Source organism: Staurois parvus, unplaced genomic scaffold, assembly GCF_062004578.1.
Source record: "Staurois parvus isolate SC_StPar_1 unplaced genomic scaffold, SC_StPar_1.0 ptg000124l, whole genome shotgun sequence".
In the NCBI taxonomy this organism is placed as follows: domain Eukaryota; kingdom Metazoa; phylum Chordata; class Amphibia; order Anura; family Ranidae; genus Staurois; species Staurois parvus.
The window spans coordinates 2,770,264-2,795,299 of record NW_028317920.1 but is presented as its reverse complement, the minus strand read 5'-3'; the positions used below and the strand labels follow the sequence as shown (position 1 = coordinate 2,795,299).

The following is a 25,036-nucleotide window of genomic DNA, read 5'->3' as shown; positions in this document are numbered from 1 at the left end:
AGACATGCTGTGCAGAGAGATGCATAGCAGCATGTTGGTGCTGACAGAAGAGAGACCTTTGTTGTTTACACACAGGTCTCTTCCCTGTCAGCTTTACCCGACGATCGCTGATCCGATCCGGTGATCCGGTGATTGAAATCTGTAGCTGCCAATAATGGCGCAGGCAGGGTGGCCTTTGTGTTCTGCTGCAGGTGTGTGTAAAGTTAACGACACCCCTAACGCAGCGTGTTTGCCACAACCAGATTGTCTGGTACAAAAGTACCATGCGGTTGCCATGCGCTTCACAAAGTAGTGCATGCACAAAGGGCTAAAATTGCACTGTACAGATCTGCATGTGCGGTTCCTGTGCGATTCATATGAAGTCACTAGTGTGAATGGGCCCTTAAAGCGGAGTTCCACCTATAAAAAAAAAAAAAAGTCAGCAGCTACAAAAACTATAGCTGCTGACTTTTAAAATACAGCCACTTACCTGTCCCTCGGTCCAGCAGTGTCCTCACCACTGCTGGTTTCACCGTCCATCTTCTCTCCCCGGCGCCGGCATCTTCAGTGTGGACACCCGGCTGTGACAACTTGCGGCTTCACAGTCAGGTGCCCTCTGCGCATGCGTGAGAAGCATTGCACTTTGTGAATGGCTCCTTAGTCTTCTGGGACCTGTCATGTGTGGTAGGGAGGAGGGGAGGACAACTTCTGCTTCCTATCGCCAAGGCGGAAGTGGGAGCGGGTACCTGTCAAATTCCGGTACCCGCTCCCCAAAGGTGCCAATCCTTAATGGGGAGCGGGGGACAAAGGCTTAAAGCAGAACTTGTAGCGCACCCTTTTGGGTGGAGCTCCGCTTTAAGCATGTCTAAATCCCAAAACATAGATGTAATATATTGTAGCTTACCAGTTGTGGTGGCCTCATTAGTTTTCTCTTTTTTTCTTTTACCTGGTAATTCTGCAAATAACACATTACCTGTCCAGGGGCGGACTGGCAACTCATGGGGTCACCAGGCAATAGGGGCTCATGGGTCCCCTGTCTCCTCGCCCACACTCAAACCACACCCAAAAAAGCCTATGAAAAGGTACCAGGGGCATCTCATGGGGCCCTCTACTGACCCTGGGCCCTCGGGCAGTGCCCGAGTACCCGAATGGTCAGTCCGCCCCTGTTCCTGTCCTTGGGTGGTTACGCTCACTCCTCTATTGTATGTATGGAAGGAGCCATTACTATCCCCCAGGCTGGACTTCAAACATATCTGCTTTTGTGCACCTTGAGTTCAGCTTTTAATAGGCATCTAAACATAAAATAAACTGATTAATATTTCTTTATTTAGTACAGGCATTTATATAGTTTTTTTTTTTTACATTCACACCAGAGCTTTAGGCCTAAGGTCCCTATCTTACATGCGTAGCTGCACATGCAGCGGCCAATGTAGACGCAAGCAGGGCACTGCCCAAGTTCCCGGGGTCAGTAGGGGGCCCCATGAGGCTTTTTTGAGTTTGGGCAAGGACACAGGGGCCCCATGATCCCCTATTGCCTGGGGGGGCCCATGAGATGCCCTTGGTACCTTTTTCATAGGCTTTTTTGAGTTTGGGCAAGGACACAGGGGCCCCATGATCCCCTATTGCCCGGGGGCCCCATGAGTTGTCAGTCCGCCCCTGGACACAAGCCAATTAACCAACCAGCATGTCTTTGCAGTGTGAGAGGAAAGCGCAGAAAGCCCACTCAAGCGCAGAGAGAACATGCAAACTCCATGCAGACATTGCCCCGGATGTTTATAAAGTTTGCCACAGGTTTACAGGAACAATTATTCCGAAACCCAGGCAGCCTCTAGAACGCAGTAGGGTTCCGACCGCTCATCTAGTTACTGTATCAGCACACTATATAAAAAAAAAGCGAAAAAGAAAAAAAAAAGCCAAAGGCTATTTAAATATATCCAATAGATGGCATAGGTGAGCCAACATCCGGGAGCACAGTCTGCTGTCAATAAGAAGAGAAAAAAAAAAAAATCACACTGTATGTATACAGTGCAGGCAAGGACGAGGGAGTTTACTGTGTGTATGACACCGAGAGGAAAGACTTGGGAGAGCTAGCAGCCTGCTGTTTTGCAGTCGACTCCGGGTGCTTGCGACAGCTGTAGCCATGCAGGCTGAATCAGGAATTGTGGCAGATTTCGACGTAGGCGAAGACTTTCACGAAGAGCCGAAGACGTATTACGAGCTGAAGAGTCAACCTTTAAATTACAGGTCAGTGACATCTGCTTGGTGACAGCGCTTTTCCATTGGTGACTTTGTAGCGGGAATATTCAGGGCTCGATGCAGAAAGGTTCAAATAACGACATATATCTATATATATTCCTTGTGACGACTATTCCCTATATAGGATCGCTGTAAAAGATTTAAAGGACCATGATACCTAGATAAAAAGTTACGTTGCATGCATTATGTGAAAAAGCTGCTATTAACATTCAAGAAAAGTCACGACGTTGGCAGAAATTCTGCTATTCCACATTGATGTCACTTTATTTTGCAGCTCTCATTAGCTGTCAAGAGGTAGATAAATGACAGTTGCCCATGTTCTCTTAGATGACTACAAGACAGGAAGGCAAACGTGCATTTGCAAATATTGTTCTCCAGTATATCAACTTGATTTGAAATATCTGATCACCCCTCAAAAAAAAATTTTCAATAATTTAGAAGTCATTTGATTTCTAAAAGATCTGACATTGATGTAACTTTACTGCACAGCTCTCATTAGCTGTCAAGAGGTAGAAAAACGACAGTTGCCCATGAAGACTACGAGACTGGAAGTCAACTGTGCATTTGCAAATATTGTTCTCCAGTATATCAAATTGATTTGAAATATCTGATCACCCCTCCAAAAAAAATTACAATAATTTAGAGGTCATTTAATTTCTAAAAGATCTGACATTGATGTAACTTTATTGCACAGCTCTCATTAGCTGTCAAAAGGTAGAAAAACGACAGTTGCCTGTGAAGACTACAAGACAGGAAGTCAACTGTGCATTTGCAAATATTGTTCTCCAGTATATCAACTTCATTTGAAATATCTGATCACCCCTCAAAAAAAATTTTCAATAATTTAGAAGTCATTTGATTTCTAAAAGATCTGGCATTGATTTATTTACTGCACAGCTCTCATTAGCTGTCAAGAGGTAGAAAAACGACAGTTGCCCATGAAGACTACAAGACAGGAAGTAAACTGTGCATTTGCAAATATTGTTCTCCAGTATATCAACTTAATTTGAAATATCTGATCACCCCTCAAAAAAAAATTTACAATACTTTAGAGGTCATTTAATTTCTAAAAGGTCTGACATTGATGTATCTTTACTGCATAGCTCTCATTAGCTGTCAAGAGGTAGAAAAATGACAGTTGACCATGAAGACTACGAGACTGGAAGTCAACTGTGCATTTGCAAATATTGTTCTCCAGTATATCAATTTGATTTGAAATATCTGATCACCCCTCAAAAAAAAATGTACAATAATTTAGAGGTCATTTAATTTCTAAAAGATCTGGCATTGATGTATTTACTGGACAGCTCTCATTAGCTGTCAAGAGGTAGAAAAACGACAGTTTCCTGTGAAGACTACAAGACAGGAAGTCAACTGTGCATTTGCAAATATTGTTCTCCAGTATATCAAATTGATTTGAAATATTTGATCACCCAAAAAAAAAAGTACAATAATTTAGTGGTACAAAAAATGCCCGCTGCCCCAGACTAGTTTAATGGTCATTTAATTTCTAAAAGATCTGACATTGATGTAACGTTACTGCACAGCTCTCATTAGCTGTCGAGAGGTAGAAAAATGACAGTTGCCCATGAAGACTACAAGACAGGAAGTCAACTGTGCATTTACAAATATTGTTCTCCAGTATACCAACTTGATTTGAAAAATGTAGGTTAACCTACAAATGTTCTGAAATCCCAGTCCTTTGGCATTGGTGTAACTTTACTACAACTCTCATTAGCTGTCAAGAGGTAGTTAAATGACAGTTGCCTGTCATCTCTTATTTGATTACAAGACAGGAAGTCAACCGTGCATTTGCAAATATCGTTCTCCAGTATTCCAACTTGATTTGAAAAATTTGAACAATTTAGATTAACCTACAAATGTTCTGAAATCCCAGTCCTTTGGCATTGGTGTAAGTTTACTGCACATCTCTCATTAGCTGTCAAGAGGTAGGTAAATGACAGTTGCCTGTGGTCTCTTATTAGATTCAAGCAGGAAGTCAAGTGTGCATTTGCAAGTATCGTTCTCCACTGTACAAACTTGATTTGAAATTTCCATTCCCCCTTAAAAACTGACGTTTACAAATGCTCTTTTTACAAATGTTCTTAAAACCCAAATATGGTGTCAATCTGGTGGCCTTTTATTTCTAGGAGTCCTTTGACATTGATGAAACTTTACTGTAAATCCCTCATTGGCTGTCAAGAGGTCCCTAAATTACAGTTGCCAGTGTTCTGTAATAAAACTATAAGACAGGAAGTTCACTGTGCGTCTGGAAATATTGTTCTCCAGTATCTCAACTTGATTTGAAATACCTGAAAAATGTAGGTTAACCAACGAATGTCCTCAAAAGCCAAGTGCATCGATTTGGTGGCCCTTTCGTGTCTACGAGTCCTTTGACATTAATGTAACTTTACTATTTAGCTCTCATAAGTTGTGAAAAAGTAGTGAAATGACAGTTGCTAGTGTTCTTTTATAAGACTGCAAGACAGGACGTTTGCTATGTATTCGGAAATATCATTCTCCAGTATACCAATTTGATTTAAAATATCTGAAAAGTTATACAAATGTTCTCAAAACCTAAGTATATTGATTTGGTGGCCCTTTAAATTCGACGAGTCCTTTGACGTTGATGTAACTTTACTGTTTAGTTCTCATTGGCTGTGAAGCAGTAGGTGAATGACAGTTGCCTGTGTTCTCTCATTTGACTACAAGACAGGAATTTTTCTGTGCATTTGCAAATATCATTCTCCAGTATATCAACTTGATCTGAAAAATGTAGGTTACCCTATGATTGTCCTTAAAACCCAAAAAGATCTTTTTGGTGGCCCTTTAATTTCTATGAGTCTGGACCGATCTAGGCTACACTGTAGTCTAGAACTTTGCGGGGAAATAGGCTGCTGGAATGTGTTCCCAGCTAGGGGAACTATGGGCTCTTTGACGTTTGTTACAAAATAGAATGTTCTGCTATGTACGGTGATAATGACTGCTTTTTTTACTGCTATGAAATGCCTAGTTCTATTCAGAATTCTAGTTGGTGTTCAAGGTTAGCTTGCAGATTAATTGCTGTCTCGGCATTATTGTCAGTTGAGTTATTCCTTGTGACATTGGGTTGCCATTTGGTCACCTCAAGCTGTGGCGTGAAGTTGTGACGCTGCAAACTTTTGATCCATGGCGGGACATCTTGCCTGGGTCTTTGTTCCGTAACAACTTAGGCAACCAATGCGTGTCCTTTGTTAGCTGTAAACATCAAGCATCCTAAAGAAAAAAAAAGTTGTGTGTACGGTAATGTTAGCAGATTCCATTGCATAATATTAGTGACAATTTACTGCCTGCCTTGTTTTAAAACTTTATCAGTATTTATTAGTTGATTGCACTTAAAGTGAACCTGTCATGTCTGTTCAATGTACCAGTTGACTCAGCTTTAGCTCCACCTTGCTGCCACACCTCCCACCCCCACTATCACACGAACCAATGAGAGAGTTGGTGTTGGCCAATCCAATTGGTTTGAACAAAGGAAGAAGATTTGTTGAAAATTAACCATTAACTGCCTAGATTGGGAAAAGTAGCTGTCGTACATATGAGCAGGCTACATAAGGCTTGATAGTTGACCACTCAGGAGTCCTACGTTATGGAAAGAAGGTTACACAAGGCTTGACGGTTGACCACTTAGGAGTCCTACATTATGGAACGGAAGCTACACAAGACTTGATAATTGACCACTTAGAAGTCAGGAGTCCTACATTATGGAAAGCAGGCTGCACGATGCTTGATAGTTGACCACTGAGGAGTCCTATGTTGTGGAAAGCAGGCTACAGAAGGCTTGATAGTTGACCACTCAGGAGTCCTACGTTGTGGAAAGCAGGCTACACAAGGCTTGATAGTTGACCACTCAGGAGTCCTACATTGTGGAAAGCAGGCTACACAAGGCTTGAGAGTTGACCACTCAGGAGTCCTACGTTATGGAAAGCAGGCTACAGGAATCTTGAAAGTTGACCACTCAGGAGTCATACGTTATGGAAAGCAGGCTACAGGAAGCTTGAAAGTTGACCACTTAGGAATCCTACATTATGGAAAGCAGGCTACACAAGGCTTGACAGTTGACTACATTGGAGTCCTGCGTTACGGAAAGCAGGGTACAGGAAGCTTGACAGTTGTCTACTTAGGAGTCCTACAATATGGAAAGCAGGCTACACAAGGCTTGACAGTTGACCACTCAGAAGTCCTATGTATGGAAAGCAAAGGGTAGTGCCACGTGATCCCTTATTCTCAGAATTGGATGAGCTATGGAGGAAGATTGGGAAGACGTGGGAGCATGGGCATGCAAGTATGTGTTTGTATTGGCTTTATAGCAAACCTGTTACTTAGCCTAGTATAGAGTATTTGTAGGCACCTTGGGCTCCTTTCCCCTATTGGTAGTAAAGGAATTTTGAAAAACAGGTTCACTTTAAAAGAAAAAATAAAATTGTTTTGTGGGAAAATGCTGCTGATAACAATCAGAAGAATGTATGAGAAAACCTCAACACGTGTAATCAGATATTAGACTTTTATGTCACTTCGCTGTGCCGTCTGATGATCTTTTAGCTGCCTATGCTGGCAAATGATAGCAGTTAGTTGTATCGTGCTGGAAAATACCGCTCCCCGCTGTACAAACTTAGTTCAGATTGTCTTCTGTTCTGCTAGGCTTCTGAACCTTTACATACTTATCTATAGTTATTAAAGAAGAACTCCGCCACCCTTTTGTTGGATTGGGTGGGAAAATGCCCTTTGTTAGGTTTTTAGAGCCACCTTTGTGCCCCTTTGAGACTTCCTGGCTCCTACAGGAGATTTTTGGTAGTGCAACCGTGATCACCCGTCATTATTCGGTACTGATTAGTGATCGAACACTACACCTAGAATACAATGAAATGTAGCCTACAGTAGGCATTAATCGCTAATCATCACGCCATGCTTGAAATGTGTGCGATCAATCGCTACAACATGCAACTTTACGTGTAATGATCACTAATGATTTATCAAGAGCATTTTTGGTAGCTTCATCGTGCTTCCAAAACGTTTCTTTGTGTCATTTGAACCAGTGATTTGAATGGGCTGCTGTACCCTCAAGAAACACAGCGAAAGAAGTCCCTGACCTTCTTTTGAAAACGCATTGCCCGGAACCATGTGGGTGCTAATGCGTGGGAGTGCCATTAGGAATCAATGGCACCCCTGCATGTCTGCTAAAGAGCGCCTTCCCGATCCACACATATGTGGACCTAGCCTTAGGGTTTGTTTAGACTTGCGGTTGGGAGTCAGTAAAAACACATGGTTGAGCCATGTTCAAGGGTGGACTGACAACTCATGGGGCCCCCGGGCAATAGGGGATCATGGGGCCCCTGGGTCCTTGCCCAAACTCAAAAAAGCCTATAAAAAAAGTACCAGGGGCATCTAATGGAGCCCCCTACTTACCCCAGGCCCTCAATAGGGGATCATGGGGCCCCTCTGTCCTTGCCCAAGCTCAGAAAAGCCTATGAAAAAGCTACCAGGGGCATCTCATGGGGCCCCCTACCAACCCCGGGCCCTCGGGCAGTGCCCAAGTTTCCAAATGGTCAGTCCGCCCCTGGCCATGTTTTTACCATCCCCCATTAAGCTGCAAAGGCAGCATACACGGGTGTTCACATGCTGCGGCCGTGATATTCTCCTGTCATATGCAGCAGCATGTAGCGCCACTGAATGTGACCCATTCAAGTGAATAGGGCTGGCCCGCAACCACATGCAGTGTGCGCGGTTGCGTCACGGTGGTGCGGCATTTGTGCGATTAACACAAGGGGTGCGCAGCCTGTCAAACTCCTCTGAATTGTGACCTGAATGCAAGTTGCATTTCAGAGTTGTGGCAACATACCTAAACTTACAGCAATAAAGTATGTTTGTTAAAGTGTGGATGGGTTAAACCATCTTTTATAGTTGTCTGTGCCTCCATTGGGGAGATGTGATGTCACTTCCTGTCTTGGTGAAGCATAAAGTAAAGGGAGGGCTTGGGGCAGAGAGCAATGGATATTTTTTAAAAAAACGATGCAATTTTGTTGCTGAAGCCCTTTAATAATATGTCTCATCCCTTTTGGAAGAGGGCAGATCGATGTATTGCTGTTGTGACTGCAGTCCGCCTCTGTAAAGCAAATATTGTATATTATATTGTGAGACCTGATATTCTATTTTGTGTATTTCTTCCAGATCTGTGCAGTAAGCCAGTGTGACACTTTGACTTCCTGTAATAAAGACCACTCACTGCTGCCCCCTCTCCTTGTGCAGGCTGACTGGTCTTGTCACCAGTCACACATTTTTTCTAGTAATGGCGGTGATCAGAGAATTATAACGGGACTGCGGTGGGCATTCTGACACTGGGGGAGAACTGACTTGGTGTCACTGACATCCCCAGTGACACCAATATAGTGATCAGGGCTAATAAAAAGCACTGACACTGTACTAATGACACTGGGCAGGAAGGGGTTAACGTGGGGTGATCAAAGGGTTAACTGTGTGCTGTTTTACATCATGTTCTGTGTTTGAGTTTCACTGTAAGCACACTGCTATGCAGAGCCATACAAAGCAGTGTGCTGGAGCTGAATGGGAGGAGAACTGTTTTGGTTTTTTGTTTACTAACAGTTCTCCCCCCTCCCCCTGTCGAAGAATCTTGGCAATCACCGGCTGGGACCCGCGCGCGCCCCCTACCCAGAAATGCAAAATCAGGTATATATACGTGATTTTGCGCACAGCTGCCGCCCTGTAGCAGTATTTCTGCTATGGGGCGCAGCTAAAGCGGTTAAAAAAAGTGTGTGGGGTTCCCCCTGATAGCCATACCTGGCCCTTTAGGCCTGGTAGGAGTTTTATGGGGAAACCCACTCCCAAAAAATGGGGGGAAAAAGCGTGGGGGTCCCGTCTAAATTCCTACCAGACCCTTGATCCGAGCACAGGCCTGGCAGGGCAGGATGGGGGGGGATGAACCCTTTGGCTTACCAGGCCACATGCCCCTTAGCATGGAGACAAGGGCCTCTTCCTCACAACCCTGGCCCGGTGGTCGTGGGGGTCTGCGGGCAGGGGGGCTCATTAGCATCAGAGTACCCCTTTAAATAAGGGGGCACCCTGATGCAGCCCCCGCCCCCCTTGTGAATGAGTAAGAGGTACCCATTCACTTAAGGGTTAAATTGAGTAAAAAATAAAGACGCCAGACTTTTGAAAATTTCCTTTTTTGAACAAGAAAATCCTTTATTAAAAAAAAAAAAAAAAAAAAGCTACAAAATGGTTCCATCGTTGTAATCCATCATCAATCATGGCGTCCAGCGTTGTCACGATGACTCCGACTCGCCAAAATGAAAAAGACCCAACACCCGCTGAGCACTTGCTGCAATCTTACATTTGCAGGGCAGATGTAAACAACTGGGCGGAGCTAGCAGCGATGGCACCACTAGCTCCGCCCAATTGTGCTGTAATTGGCCAAAGCATTTCACCTGACCTGCGGCCATAGACAGGAGGATATATCATTTGATACAAGGGGGGCTTCTATGATGCAAAGGACATCTCTGTGTAACAATAATAACCAGTCTTTACAAACCGATCGCTATGCAAGAACCGAATTCCTCTCCATGGAATCTATCGGCACGCTGATAGTATGTGCTGGCAAAGTGACGGATTTTAAACAGATGTCACAGCAACTTCTCTGCTGTGTTCATATCAATAACTAATGATTTTTTTTGGCAATCGATTTATTCTTTTGATTTGTTAGTCATTTTGTGATTTTTTTTTTCTTTGTAAATTGAATGAACCAATCACCAGTTCATAGATCTTTGCACTAAGTTCTCCGTTCGCACCAATGCTTTTTTTAGTGCTTTTTGCAGAAACACAATTCAGTCCATTTACCATGATTTCCTATGGAACATCTTCACATCGATGCTTTTTTGAGCTGCTGCGTTTTTGGAAAGGGTAATGGACTTTTTTAAAAGCAAAAAGCAGCATTTTTGCTACAGTAGAGTTCAATGGAGAAGCTGCTGAAATGCATGGTAGTGCGTTTTTGCCACGTTTTTGCCACGTTTTGCTCCTTGCATTTTTATTCTGCCCAGCAAAAAAAAAAATTCCACTTAAAAAAAAAAAAAAAAGAGATGAACAAAATGTAAAACGCAGTAAAAACGCGTCAAAAATGTGTGTAGAAAAAACACAAAACAACTGCAAAACGGACAAAAAGCAAACAGCATCGGTGTGAACGGAGCCTAAAAGTGATCCAAATGCTGCTTAGATTTTGCCTTCCAGGGATCCTCTTTACCCCTCTTGTTAACATGAAAATGTTCAATCTGTTTATATCACATTTTGGGCTGGTTTTGGGCCCTGTCTATTTCATCACTGGGTCTCCGTGCTTCTCTATGCAGTGCAGACAGATCGTGGCTAGTGGGAGGGGTCTGCAGGGTGCTGTATGGGGCTTACTGCAAATACCCAAATGAAAGCAGTGGGCTGGCTCTTGGGAGGGGTTATGCAAATATTAATAATGCGTTGATGGGTGGATTTCAGTCTGGAGGTGCGGGCGTTCCTAGGAAGGCTGTATTTGCATCCAGACATGCATCTATAAATCCTACATGTGATGCTGAGCCTCCATGATTGAAAGAAGTGGCAATCAATAAATCAAAGGGGTGGGGCCAAATGAAGTCAAGTTTGGGAGGAAAGGGCTAGGACCACCAGTTTGACACCCATGGGCTAGGTAGGTGATGCCGAATATTCTGCAGTCAGGAAATGAGGTGGGCTCTATTGGACTTGCTACTCTCCTATCAGGTCTTTCTGCTATTCTGGGGTCCGTAATGGCAGCCACAAATACTTCGATTTTTTTTTTGTCATCAATGTGCTATTTGATGAAAACGAACAAATCAAAAAACTTCAATTGGATTTGATCAAATGAAGTCAATCGGCCATGGTGGAATATTATCGATTGTCTTGCATCGATCGGCAGCACTGAGATACTTTGTCCACGAATACAATCGTATTTAGATCAATCAGGTTTTGAGATTACATGGTGGAAACAGAGATGTGATCAATCAATTAGTATCATTTATATATCATATCTTCACATCTTAACTATTGATTGAAATCCACTTCCCTGTGTGTGGCTTATCGATCAAATGGTAACAGAGAGTCAAGAGGGCGCCACCATCTGAGTGTAGACGTTAGGCTTTTATACTTAGATGGTGGCGCCCTCTTGTTTTGCACTGGAACTGCAAGCACTGATGTGAACTATGACATTGACAACCGTATCACCTACTTTCTGTGTGTTTGGGATGCAGAAAAAAAGCAACTGAAACGTATGTAGTGTGAACTGGTCCTAAGGGCTGCTTCGCACTATAGAAAGGCAATCCAGATGCGTTCTGGATGCGTTTTTACATGCGCATTTTTATGCATTTTTTCCGCGTTCCAGTGTATTTTTTATGCATTCCAGTTCATTTTTACCCCTTGTTTTTTCTTCAATTTGAATAGGGACATGTGCATTTCAGTGCGTTTGTGGTGCGTTCCGGTGCATTTTTGATGCGTTCCAGTACAGTTCTGTGCAGGAAAAAATGCAGATTGTTCTACTTTTTTTTCTGCATCCGGAACGCACTGGAACTGCAAGCACTGATGTGAACTAAGACACTGACAACCATATCACCTACTTTCTATGTGTTTTGGATGCAGAAAAAAAGCAACTGAAACGTATGTAGTGTGGACTGGTCCTAAGGGCTGGTTCACACTATAGAAAGGCAATCCAGATGCGTTCTGGATGCGTTTTTACATGCGCATTTTTATGCATTTTTTACGCGTTCCAGTGTATTTTTTATGCATTCCAGTTCATTTTTACCCCTTGTTTTTTCTTCAATTTGAATAGGGACATGTGCATTTCACTGCGTTTGTGGTGCGTTCCGGTGCATTTTTGATGCGTTCCAGTACAGTTCTGTGCAGGAAAAAATGCAGATTGTTCTACTTTTTTTTCTGCATCTGGAACGCACTGGAACTGCAAGCACTGATGTGAACTATGACACTGACAACCATATCACCTACTTTCTGTGCGTTTTGGATGCAGAAAAAAAGCAACTGAAACGTATGTAGTGTGAACTGGTCCTAAGGGCTGGTTCACACTATAGAAAGGCAATCCAGATGCGTTCTGGATGCGTTTTTACATGCACATTTTTTATGCATTTTTTACGCGTTCCAGTGTGTTTTTTATGCATTCCAGTTAATTAAAATAAAAAAGCAACTGAAAACACATGGAGTGTGAACTGGTCCCAAAACTAAACTTTGGGCAGAAAAGAAAGACACAGATGAATGCAGCTATATATGTGTGATGACATAATTAACCACTTGAAGACCAGGGTCATTCTGACACTCTTTGTTTGCAAAAGTAAAGATCAGCATTTTTTTTTTGCTAGAAAATCACTTAGAATCCCTAAACATTATTTCTATATATATATATATATATATATATATATATATATATTTTTTTTTTTTTTTTTTTTTTTTTTTTTTTTTTTTGCAGAGTCCCTAGAGAATAAAATGGTGGTTGCAATTTTTTATTTTTTAAATGATGATGGTACACCGAGTAAATAGACACCTAATATGTCACACACGCACGCTCGTGGAATGGCGACAAACTGCAAAACCTAAAAATCTCCATAGGTGAAGCTTTAAAAATGTTTACAGGTTACCAGTTTAGAGTTAAAGAGGAGGTCTGGAATCATTGCTCTCTTGCTAACGGTTTCGGCAATACCACACATGCGATTCTACGCGTGAGCATGGAGGGATGGGGTGCTTTACATAAATAAATAAATAAATTAATAAATAAATAATAATAATAATAATAAAAAAGATATATATATATCTTTATATATATATATACAGATATATATCTTTATATATATATACACGTATATATATATATACACATACACACACACGTATATATATACACATACACACACACGTATATATATATATATATGTATATATATATATATGTATATGTGTATATATATTGTATGTATATATACATATATATATATGTATTTTTTCTCTTTCTGTTTTTACACTGACCCTTAATTTTTTTTTATTTTTGATCACTTTTATTCCTAGCACAAGAAAAAAAGGAATGACAGGCCTTTTTACCCTAGGTTCACACCTATGCGTTTTCTGCAGCGTTTCGCAGAAACGCAGTACAGTCCATTTAACATGATTTCCTATGGGACAGGTTCACACCTGCGCGTTTTCACCCGGTGCGTTTTTTTGGAAAGGGTGAGGGACTTTTTTGATAGCAAGAAGTTGCATTTTTGGTTCTAAAGGACTTCAATGGAAACGCTGCAGAAAAGCATGTATTGCATTTTTGCTGCGTTTTTCATTCATTTTGCATTTTAAATCTGCCTAGCAACAAGAAAAAAATATGAAAGAAAAAAAAACACAAAACACATCAAAAACAAGGCAAAAAAGCATAAAAAACACAGATGCAAAAACGCAATGCAGAAACGGCTCAAACGCAACCTGCACAGGTGTGAACCTAGCCTTATGGAGACATCTGGGGTCTATTAGGTTAGGAAGACATCTGTGCAGATAGCGGATTGTGTGATTTCCCAGTGCGTTTTTATGCATTTTGCTGGGTTTTTTTGCCAATAGGAAAGTATTGACTTTGATGCGACTTTGGATGGGTGCGACTTTGATGTGACTTGGATGTCACTTGGATGCAAGTTTTTCTTTCTTGCTAATAGGAAGGTATAATAGTTCTGTTCATGTAGTGCAACTTTGGTGCGACTTTACACTTTCTGGCACTCAAGTAGCATCAAAGTAGTGCTATCCATTAACCTTGACCCTAACATGCAACTTTGAACACATAAAGGTTCCTGCACTACTTTGATGCTACTTGAGTGCCGGAGAGTGTTGCACTACATGAACAGAGCTGTTGTACTTTCCTTTTAGCAAAAAAAATTGCATCAAAGTCCCACCCATCCAAAGTTGCATCCAAAATGCATCAAAGTTGTACCCATCCAAAGTTGCATCCAAGTCGCATCAAAGTCGTACGCATCCCAGTCGCATCAAAGTCGTACCCATCCAAAATTGCATCCAAGTTGCATCAAAGTCGTACCCATCCAAAGTTGTATCCAAATCGCATCAAATCGTACCCATGCAAAGTTGCATCCAAGTTGCATCAAAGTTGTGCCCATCCAAAGTTGCATCCAAGTCGCATCAAAGTCGTACCCATCCAAAGTTGCATCCAAGTTGCATCAAAGTCGTACCCATCCAAAGTTGCATCCAAGTTGCATCAAAGTCGTACCCATCCAAAGTTGCATCCAAGTTGCATCAAAGTCGTACCCATCCAAAGTTGCATCCAAGCTGCATCAAAGTCGTACCCATCCAAAGTTGCATCCAAGTCGCATCAAAGTCGTACCCATCCAAAGTTGCATCCAAGTCGCATCAAAGTCGTACCCATCCAAAGTTGCATCCAAGTCTCACCCATTCAAAGTCTCACCCATTCAAAGTCGAACCCATCAAAAGTGACATCAAAGTCAATACTTTCCTATTGTCAAAAAAAGCCCAACCAAACAAAAAAAAGCATTAAAAGTGCATAAAAAAATGCAACACTTGCTTTTTTGGTGTGGGTCCATCCAGCCCGGGTTCACACTGATGCGGTGCAGAATTTACAGCGGTTTCTGTGTGAATTCCACACCGCATCACAAGCGCACCCCGTTCATGCGAACTGCTGCGGGTCTGTATGTTAACAACACCCCGAAATCGGTCCGCAAAACGTAATGCGATGTGCACCAATCAGCGATGTGCCGACCAATGGGCGACGTGCAGAATCGGATAGGTGTGAATACCCATGCGATCCGATTCTAGTGAGGACCAAAAAAAGGGTCCTGCAGCTTTTTGGTGCGGATGCGGTGCACAAAATGATGGCCAAATCACACTGCACAGAATTTGCATGTGATTTGTATAGAAATGCGGTGCGGTTCCCGTGTGAATCACATGCGATATGCCGCACTGCACAAGTGTGAACCCGGGCTCAAGCGTATTACACACAAAACGCAATCTGTTGCGGGAAAAAAAGTCCCTGACCCTTTCCAAAAAGATCCATAGGAAATCATGTTAACTGGACTGTAATGGGTTTCTGCACACTGGAAAACGCACTGAAAGTGTGAGCCTAGGGTAAGACCCCAGATCTCTCCTCTACCCTGCAAAGCATGAGATAAAAGAAAAAAACATTGATTTCATGCTTATATTTTTTTTCATACAACTAGTTTTAGTACTTGAATGTGACTCAGAACCAGCCCTGTACAGCAGAGCTCAGACTGGGGGAGGAAGGAGCAGCACAAGAGGCCATTCAGTTGCGTTGCAGTGCAAGGAGCACGCTGACAGGAGACGAGAGCGTCCTGCTTCTTTGTTCACTGCCCAATTTCAGGCTAGGGGAGGGGCACGACCTGTAAGTGAAAAGGAAACTGCAGCAGAGAAATCAAGTCCCCTGTCCTGCTAGGTAAGGCTGTGCTGTGTAACTGTCAGGACTGGATGGACAGCTCCCTTGTATGTAATGTATCTAGATATATTGAGGCTGGAATCTAGGACTATATTCAGAGCTCTCCCTATAGCTCTCCCCACGTTGTAGGTGAATGCCCAGACACACAGGACACGTCTCTTTCCTGAGCTCTAGTGGAAGTGCAGGGAGTGGATATGTTGACGCGGCAAAGCAAATCCCATTGTCAGCAGTAGATGACATAATAATCAACATCCCGCATCAGTCAGGAAAACCTGCCAACCAACTTTCTTAAACTAACAAACCGGCTTCACGGCCCGTGTCATTATGTCTTTGTGCAGATGATCCCCACTGCAGGCCATAGGCATCTATGTAGATCATATGTGCTAAATTAGAGTGTATGGAAACCTCAGGAATGAAATATGAACAAAGCATATCCCTCTATAGTGTGCACTTGTCTCAATCCAGAGCATTAAGTGTCATCTCTGTCTGCTGCCTCTTTCCTCTGCTATCAGAATGAATCACTTCTGACACGTTTTCCTGACACCTAGAGAGAAAAGGTTACAAGGAGGGAGCTCCAGCACACAGCCTGTGATTGACAGACTCAGTTGCTGTTGTTCCCTGTTGCTTTCACTTTGTTATAATCCCACTAACAGTTGAGCGTGGAATATTTAGTAGCCAGGAAATGTCACGGATGGACTTATTGCCCAGGTGACAACCTATCACGGGACCACGCTTGGAGTCACTGAGCTCCTGAGAGTGACCCATTCTTTCACAAATGTTTGTAGAAGCAGTCTGCATGCCTAGGTGCCTGATTTTATACACCTGTGGCCATGGAGGTGGTTGGAACACCTGAATCCAATGATTTGGAGGGGGTCCCAATACTTTTGGCAATATAGTGTTTATACTGTATATACAGTTGTGCTCAAAAGTTTTCACCCCCTGGTAGAAATTGTGACATTTTGGCATTGATATTGAAAATATGACTGATCATGCCACAAAATGCTCTTTTATTGAAGGATGATGATCATATGAAGCCATTTATTATCAAATAGTTGTTTGGCTCCTTTTTAACCATTTGCTGCCTGCCCCATGGCTGAATGGCAGACGGCAAATGTCATCAGCGTTCCGGGTGGACGCCATATGGCGTCCTCCCACAAATGCGCAGATTGCGCTCCTGCAGAGCGGCGCAGCGGTGCGATCTGTCACCGGCCGTGTACCTCGGACACGGCCGATGACAGATCTGAGTATCGGCCCCCGTTGCCGGTACCATGTGACCTGCTGTGACCAATCACAGCAGGTCACATGACAGTTGTATACAATGGATGGCTTCATTCATGCCATCCATTGTATACCACTGCCTAGCTGTGAATGGTCACAGCTAATCACATGCACATGTCATGTGATTAGCTGTGGCCAAATCACAGCTAAGCACAAAAAAAAAAAAAAAAAAAGAAAAAACCTGAATGAATCGATGTCATTCAGGTAAATGCTTGCTTATAGCAAAGTAATTCTTTGCTATAAGCAAATTATGTAAAAAAAAATAAAAATACTTATCACTTCCCCAAAGTAGTACTATATTACTATGGTAACATTGTACTACTTTGGTCATAGTGAAATATGAAAAAAAAAATCTTAAAAAAAAGAAAAAAAAAGTAATAAAAAATAATAAAAAAATAAAAAAATATATATATATATTTTTTTTTCACACTGTCACCAGTCAGTGTTCCTGATCACCGCCATGCCAGTTATATGACGACGCTGTACTGCACTGGTGACAGTATGTAAAAAAAAAATAGTGAAACTAATTTTTTAAATTTTTTCATTTTCCGAAAAATTATGACAAAAAAAATACAACTTCAAAAAACTCGCCATTCCTCTTATGAAGTACGTCGGACTGTCTACTCTGCAAAAAGGGGTCATTTGGGGGATATCTGTACTGTTCTGACATTCTTGGACCTCAAGAAATTAGATTGGCTGTCAGTACTTCAGGATTGATCAATATTCAGATCTATACCTTAGTTTGTGAACTCTATAACTTTCCTACAAACTAAAAAATACATCCTAATTTGGGTTATTTTCACCAAAGACATGTAGCAGAATACATCTCGGCCTAAATTTATGAAGAACAATTATTTATTTGCAAACTTTTATAACAGAAACAAAGAAAAACTTTTTTTTAGAAACATTTTTGGTCTTTTTTTGTTAATTTAGCAAAAAATAAAAACCCCAGCGGTGATTAAATACCACCAAAAGAAAGCTCTAGTTGTGTGAAGAAAATGATAAAATTTTAGTTTGGGTACAATGTTGTATGACCGCGCAATTGTCATTCAAAGTGTGAGAGCGCTGAAAACTGAAAACTGGCCTGGGCAGGAAGGGGGTAAAAGTGCCCGGTATTGAATTGGTTAAATCATAATGATAACAGAAATCACCCAAATGGCCCGAATCAGAAGTCTCCGCCCCCCGGATCAGAAGTCTCCACCCCCCGGATCAGAAGTCTCCGCCCACCGGATCAAACGTTTCCTCCCCTGGAATGTTTGACCTTGGTACAGACACACAAGGTGACACACGCGGGTTAAAATGCCAATTACAGGTTAATTCCCCACATCTGTGGATTTTTAAATTGCAATTACTGTCAGTGTATAAATAATCAATGAGTTTGTTAGCTATTATGTGGAAGCACTGAGTAGGGTAGATACTGAGCCATGGGGAGCAGAAAAGAACTGTCAAAAGTCCTGCGTAACAAGGTAATGGAACTTTATAAAGATGGAAAAGGACATGATCAGTCATATTTTGGCATGATCAGTCATATTTTCAATATCAATGCCAAAATTTCACAATTTCTGCCAGGGTATGCAAACTTTTGAGCACAACTAAGATATATAGAATAAGAGTGAGCACACATAGAAAAGAAGTAAATAGCTGCTAGCACATAGGAAAAAACCTCTTAATCCTCAGAACAGAACATGTGTGCTGCATATTTAGATCACATGTTTTGAGCACAAGTGTATATATATTTACAGTCAGGTCCATAAATATTGGGACATGGACACAATTCTAATATTTTTGGCTCTATACACCACCACAATGAATTTGAAATGAAACGAACAAGATGTGCTTTAACTGCAGACTGTCAGCTTTAATTTGAAGGTATTTACATCCAAATCAGGTGAACGGTGTAGGAATTACAACAGTTTGCATATGTGCCTCCCACTTGTTAAGAGACCAAAAGTAATGGGACAGAATAATAATCATAAATCAAACTTTCACTTTTTAATACTTGGTTGCAAATCCTTTGCAGTCAATTACAGCCTGAAGTCTGGAACGCATAGACATCACCAGACGCTGGGTTTCATCCCTGGTGATGCTCTGCCAGGCCTCTACTGCAACTGTCTTCAGTTCCTGCTTGTTCTTGGGGCATTTTCCCTTCAGTTTTGTCTTCAGCAAGTGAAATGCATGCTCAATCGGATTCAGGTCAGGTGATTGAATTGGCCATTGCAGAACATTCCACTTCTTTCCCTTAAAAAACTCTTTGGTTGCTTTTGCAGTATGCTTTGGGTCATTGTCCATCTGCACTGTGAAGCGTCCAATGAGTTGTGAAGCATTTGGCTGAATATGAGCAGATAATATTGTATTTTAGCATTATTATGTATTTATGTATTATGACTGCATTATGTATTATTTAGCAGTTTGGCCGGAGTTCTTCTTTAGACCACTGACACCGTGACGTGTGATCAGCCTTTCTCCCAGCAGGCTCTGTGTATAAAGCGGCGGTCCGGCGTTTCTCTTGTGACATGAACTTGTAAGGAAGCAGCGGCCTCTCCCCCGCCCATGCTCCTTTAGACGGCAGTCATAGAATGTGGAACATCTTCACTGTTACTAATTCCGTTCACAGCACTTCTTTCTTTTCTGTTTTGTTTCCCTCCGCAAGTTGCAGACCGCAGAAAAAAAAAAAAAATTCTTCCTAGAAAAGGAATGATTAATATCTCAGCTTTTTTCACTGCAGATTCCCAGCGCGTTCAACCAGATCGCCGCCTATTAATAGGTCTGCAGAGCATCCAATTTTTTTTTAGCCTTCTGCGCGAATCTCCACACGGGTGACACTGATTGGGCGGGGGGGGGGGGGGGGGTCTCTGCCGGGACGTTTTGCATAGACTGCTGACTTTTAATCCAGATGTGACTGCCAGGCCGGTATTGCAAAACTAATCATCCATCTGTTTCTGCTTTTTTTTTCCTGTTCCTGCATGTGTTGCTGTTTGTTCTCCACCAACCAATCCAAGAACAACCAAAATAATAAAAACTCGACTAACGGATGTCTAGAATTTTTTCTTAAGCTGTCATCGCTAATCTAGAGAGAAATGCTTAGCTTGACAGATGTGGCCGGCAGCAGTGTGTTGTGGTCACTAGGAATTCTTTACTTTTGGATTTTTGCAGCGTGAGCTTTTTTTTTTTTTTTTTTAAATTCTGGACAGAGTGGAGAGGGATTAGAACACCTGCCAGGTTTTTATACTGTCTGTACCCCCATTAGGAAGGTTCACCCTCACTATTTGTTCTGTTTACCATTATCATTGAAACAAGAAAAAATACATTTTGGGTTGTCATCAGAACAGGAATAGAAGGGAAATCTTCCTGGGGACACTAGTTCTGGTGACAACCTGGGATTCCCTTCCTTTGGAAGGATTTCCTCTCACTTCCTGTTTTGGCTGTGAGACAGGAAGTGGAGGGAAATCTCTTTAACCTCCTTGGCGGTATGATTCTTTTCGATTTTTTGTGCTGAAAGCGGTACCATTTTTTTGCATGGAAATATGTAGTTTTTTATTGTAGGCTGTAATTTTTAGGAATAACTCACTGAAATCTGTCCGAACAAGAGTCTATTAAACATCCCGGATATGATAAATTTTGAAACACGAAATCATAAATTATAATTTAATAAATAATCATAAAAAATAATAATAATAATAATAATACATTTAATTCAATAATATAATCAAACCAAAAACACTGAAATTTGAAATATAGAGGCAAATTCGCACATCGCTGAGCAAAGTCGCAAAATCGTTTTCAGTGTCTGATGACAAATTTCCCAACAAATCATTATCACTCAATTCTGCAAGTGGTTCTGATTTACTATCGCTGTTCTCTAGCCGGTCTAAAACTGCTTTTGACCTAAAGGGACGCTTTTTGGACGCCATGGACTTTTCTAAATTTCCAGGCAGAAAGAACAGTCAAAATGCAGGCAGGGAGCAGGACAAAGCACTCGGGACAAAATGTATGTGAAATGCATTGAAACAGCAATGACAGCAAAAATGACATTTTTAAAAAAATTCAAATTTCCGGCTGGTTCCGGCGCCCGTACATCCCGACATCACAGGGAGCGGAACACGGAAGCCGGATGCCAGCATCGGCCGGAGGAGATGGCCGGGGACACTGCAGGGGACACATCGCGGGAGCGCAGGACAAGGTAAGTGCTGCAGGGACCCCCTGAGCAACTCCGCATAGTAAGCCCGAGTGTAGCTCGGGGTTACCGCTCTTGGTATAGAAATTTTACCCCGAACTACACTCAGGAATACTGCTAAGGAGGTTAAAGCGGAGTTCCACTCAAGCTGTCAAAAAATAAAATTCAGCAGCTACAATAACTGTAGCTGCTGACTTTTAAAAAACAGCCACTTACCCGTCCTTCGGTCCCGTGGTGTATCCCCCGCAGCCCCTTTCACCGGCCGTCCTGTATTCCAGGAGGCCGGCATCTTCAGTGTGGGCACCGGGCTGTGCAGCTTGCAGCTTCACAGCCGGGTACCCACTGCGCATGCGCGAGTGGCGCTGTGCTTCATGAATGGTCCTGTAGTCTTCAGGGACCTGTCACATGCCCCAAAAGACTGCAGGGAGGGAGGACACCTTCCGTTTCCATTCGAAAGTGGGAGCGGGTACCTGTTAAATTCAGGTACCCGCTCCCGCCCGCCTCCCAAAGGTGCCAATCCTTAATGGGGAGCGGGGGAGCAGTCCTTAAAGCGGAACTTCCCCTTTTGGGTGGAACTCCGCTTTAATGGAAAAGAAAACCTGCCAGGGGTTATAACCCTCCATTACTCCCTATTCAAAATGAAAAAAAGTTTTGTTTTTAGTTTTACTTTAAAGACCAAGTGAGTCTCTTTAACCACTTGCCTACCAGGCACTTATACCCCCTTATTTACCAGGCCAATTTTCAGCTTTCAGCGCTGCCGCACTTTGAATGATAATTGCGCGGTCATGCAACATTGTACCCATATGAAATTTTGATCATTTTTTTTCTCACAAATAGAGCTTTCTTTTGGTGGTATTTAATCGCCACTGGGCGCTTTACTTTTTGCGCTATAAATAAAAAATTGCCAAAAATTTGAAAAAAAAAAAAAAGTTTCTTTGTTTCTATTATAAAATTTTTCAAACAGGTAATTTTTCTCCTTCACTGATGTGCATTGATGAGGCAGCACTGATGGGCACTGATAGGCGGCACTGATGGGCACTGATAGGCAGCACTAAAGGGCACTGATAGGCAGTACTAATGAGGTGGCACGGATAGGCGGCACTGATAGACAGCACTAATGAGGTGTCACGGATAGGCGGCACTAATATGCAGCACTGATAGGCGGCACTGATAGGTGACACTGATGATGGGTACTGATAGACGGCACTGACTGGCATCACTGCTGGGCACTGACTGGCGGCACTGACTGGCACAGCCGCTGGGCACTGACTGGTGGCACTGACTGGCAGCACTGCTGGGCTGCACTGGTGGGCGGCACTGGTGGGCAGCACTGGTGGGTGGGCACAGGTGGGTGGCACTGGTGGGCACAGGTGGGTGGGCACAGGTGGGTGGCACTGCTGGGCACAGGTAGGTGGCACTTCTGGGCACAGGTGTGTGAAATTGCAGAGTGGCACAGGTGGGTGCACTGCTGGGCACAGGTGGGTGATCTGCTGGGCACAGGTGGGCGGAGCTAGTGGGCGCACTGCTGGGCACAGGTGGGCGGAACTTGCGGGTGGCACTGCTGGGCACTGATCATCAGGGCACTGGTCATCAGTGCCCTGATGATCGGTGCCGATCCCCGCTCTGACAACTGCCGGTTCTCGGCAGTACTTTCCTCACGATCTGACAGCGTGAGGAAAGTGCAGCCGAGAACCGGCACTTGCATTTCCCTCTGATCAGCGTGTCATTGGACACCGCTGATCAGGTGGTAAAAGGCCGCTGTGATTGGCCTTTTACCACATCACGTGATCAGCTGTGTCCGTAGGACACAGCGATCACGGAGATCGCCGGGTGCGCGCCCGCGCGTTCTGGGGGGACGTCATATGACGTCCACCCAGAACTGGCCGGCCGCAGTGCAGCCGTCATTCGGCTATCTGCGGACGGCAACAAGTTAACCAGTTCAGCTCCAGGGCAATTTTCTTAAAATTTTTCGCATACATCTTAATTTTTGGCAATAAAAGTACTTAAACTCACAGCACAGTATATATTTTCTGAAAGCAAAGGTCCTGTAGAATAAAAAGGTGTCATTTTTTATGTCCCATAATATTTGCACAAATGTTTATTTAAAGTAAATTTTCAGGAAAAAACATAAAATGAATTTTAGTGCAAAAACCACACAATATTAATACCCATGGTTAAAATATAAAAGATAAGTTTGCATCAAGTAAATAGCAAACATTCCATGTCTTAAAATTGCGTGCGCCCATGATATTGCCAAAGACCAGGGGCGGACTGACAACTCATGGGGCTCCCGAGCAATAGGGGATCATGGGGCCCCTGTGTCCTCGCCCACACTCAAACCACACCCAAAAAAGCCTATGAAAGGTACCAGGGCCATCTCATGGGGCCCCCTACTGACCCCGGGCCCTCGGAAGTGTAGGAAGTGACAAGTGAAATCAGGAGAACAGAAGAGAGCCTGGAGGAGGTGCAGGCTGTGCTCTCTCTCCCCTCCAGCTCCTCCTCATGCCACTGCAGCACTTCTGCATTAGGACTGTCAGATTGGGTTAGTGCAGGGTTTCCTTACCTGTCCCCATCTCATCCCAGCAAAAAGGATATGGAAGTGGGTAAGGAAACCCTGGGGGTCAAAGATTTGTGCTGGGAGGAGGGGATTTGTACTGGGAGGAGGGCATTTGTACTGGGAGGAGGGGATTTGTACTGGGAGGAGGGCATTTGTACTGGGAGGATGGGGATTTGTACTGGGAGGATGGGGAATTTTTGTTTGGGAAGACTTTTGGCTTACAAGTGGAATATATGCCTAGCGGGTTAGTTTACAGACTAGTGCTTGATTTTTTTTTTTTGGGGGGGGGGGATTTTTGCTGACATATAATGCTCATTCATCTTTGAATGAGCATTATATGTGATATCTTTGCCCCGAGCACTAGATGACCTTGTCCTGGCACTCTTTCTAGCACATTAACAAACAGAAGAACAATGAAAAAATGTACAAATACAATGTAACCAAGGAGAATAAAAAATAAAATAAAAAATAATTATTCAGTGTCCAAAAAATAATTATTCAAAATAATTTTTTTGATACATCATGTTTGATTCTTCTCAGATATATTGTATTTGCACATTTTTCAAGATTTCTTGCTTGGGTGACATTTATTATTGCCTAATATTATTACACATTTTTGGGTTGTTGTTAGCGCATCAGCTTGGGTTTATTGGGAATACAAATTTTATATTGTGTACATTTAACTAGATCCTAGCGAGGAGAGGGTTGAATTAATCTTTTTTTTTTTTTTTTGTGCACTGCTTTTTTGCATAAAAAGAAAATCATTTGTGCTACAGTGCAAGGAGCATTTTGATAGGAGGAGAGAGCAGAGTGCCAGAGCAACAAGATCATCATTCTGCTGCTAATTCTTTCACTGTCCAGTCAGGCTGTGGATGAGACCCGTAAGGTCCCTTTCACACGGGCGATCTGATCAGGACCGTCCATTTAGCCCCATGGACCGGGGAGAGTAAACAGGCTTGTGTCCGTTTATAACCGCCTACCTCCAATCCAAGGGCGGACTGACAACTCATGGGACCCCCGGGCAATAGGGGATCATGGGGCCCCTGTGTCCTAGCCCAAACTCAAAAAAGCCTATGAAAAAGGTACCAGGGGCATCTCATGGGGCCCCCTACTGACCCCAGGCCCTCGGGCAGTTTACTTCCATACGCCCATAGAGCAGAGTTCCCTGTGTCTGTGTCCGCTGTGCATAAACTGAGAAAAGAAAAAAAAAATCCGGTCGGCCGCACATCTGATAAAATCACCTTTATTAGGATATATTCAAAACAGACACTCAAAAGAGGGAACAACGCGTTTC

The 25,036-nt window shown here is 42.9% G+C and overlaps 1 protein-coding gene across 5 annotated transcripts in view; it reads left to right on the top strand.

The window, feature by feature from the left end:
* The first annotated feature begins 1,992 nt into the window (after positions 1–1,992).
* The window catches only part of MITF (melanocyte inducing transcription factor), a 351,656-nt gene continuing 328,612 nt past the window's right edge, over positions 1,993–25,036 (top strand). For 2 of the 5 annotated variants that reach the window (XM_089672270.1, XM_089672269.1), the window contains exon 1: positions 1,993–2,223. In XM_089672270.1, the coding sequence (XP_089528396.1) occupies positions 2,120–2,223 (104 nt within the window). In that variant the 5' untranslated portion in view covers positions 1,993–2,119. The remainder of the gene's footprint in view (positions 2,224–25,036) is intronic. The other 3 variants (XM_089672274.1, XM_089672273.1, XM_089672278.1) reach the window with 2 other exon arrangements.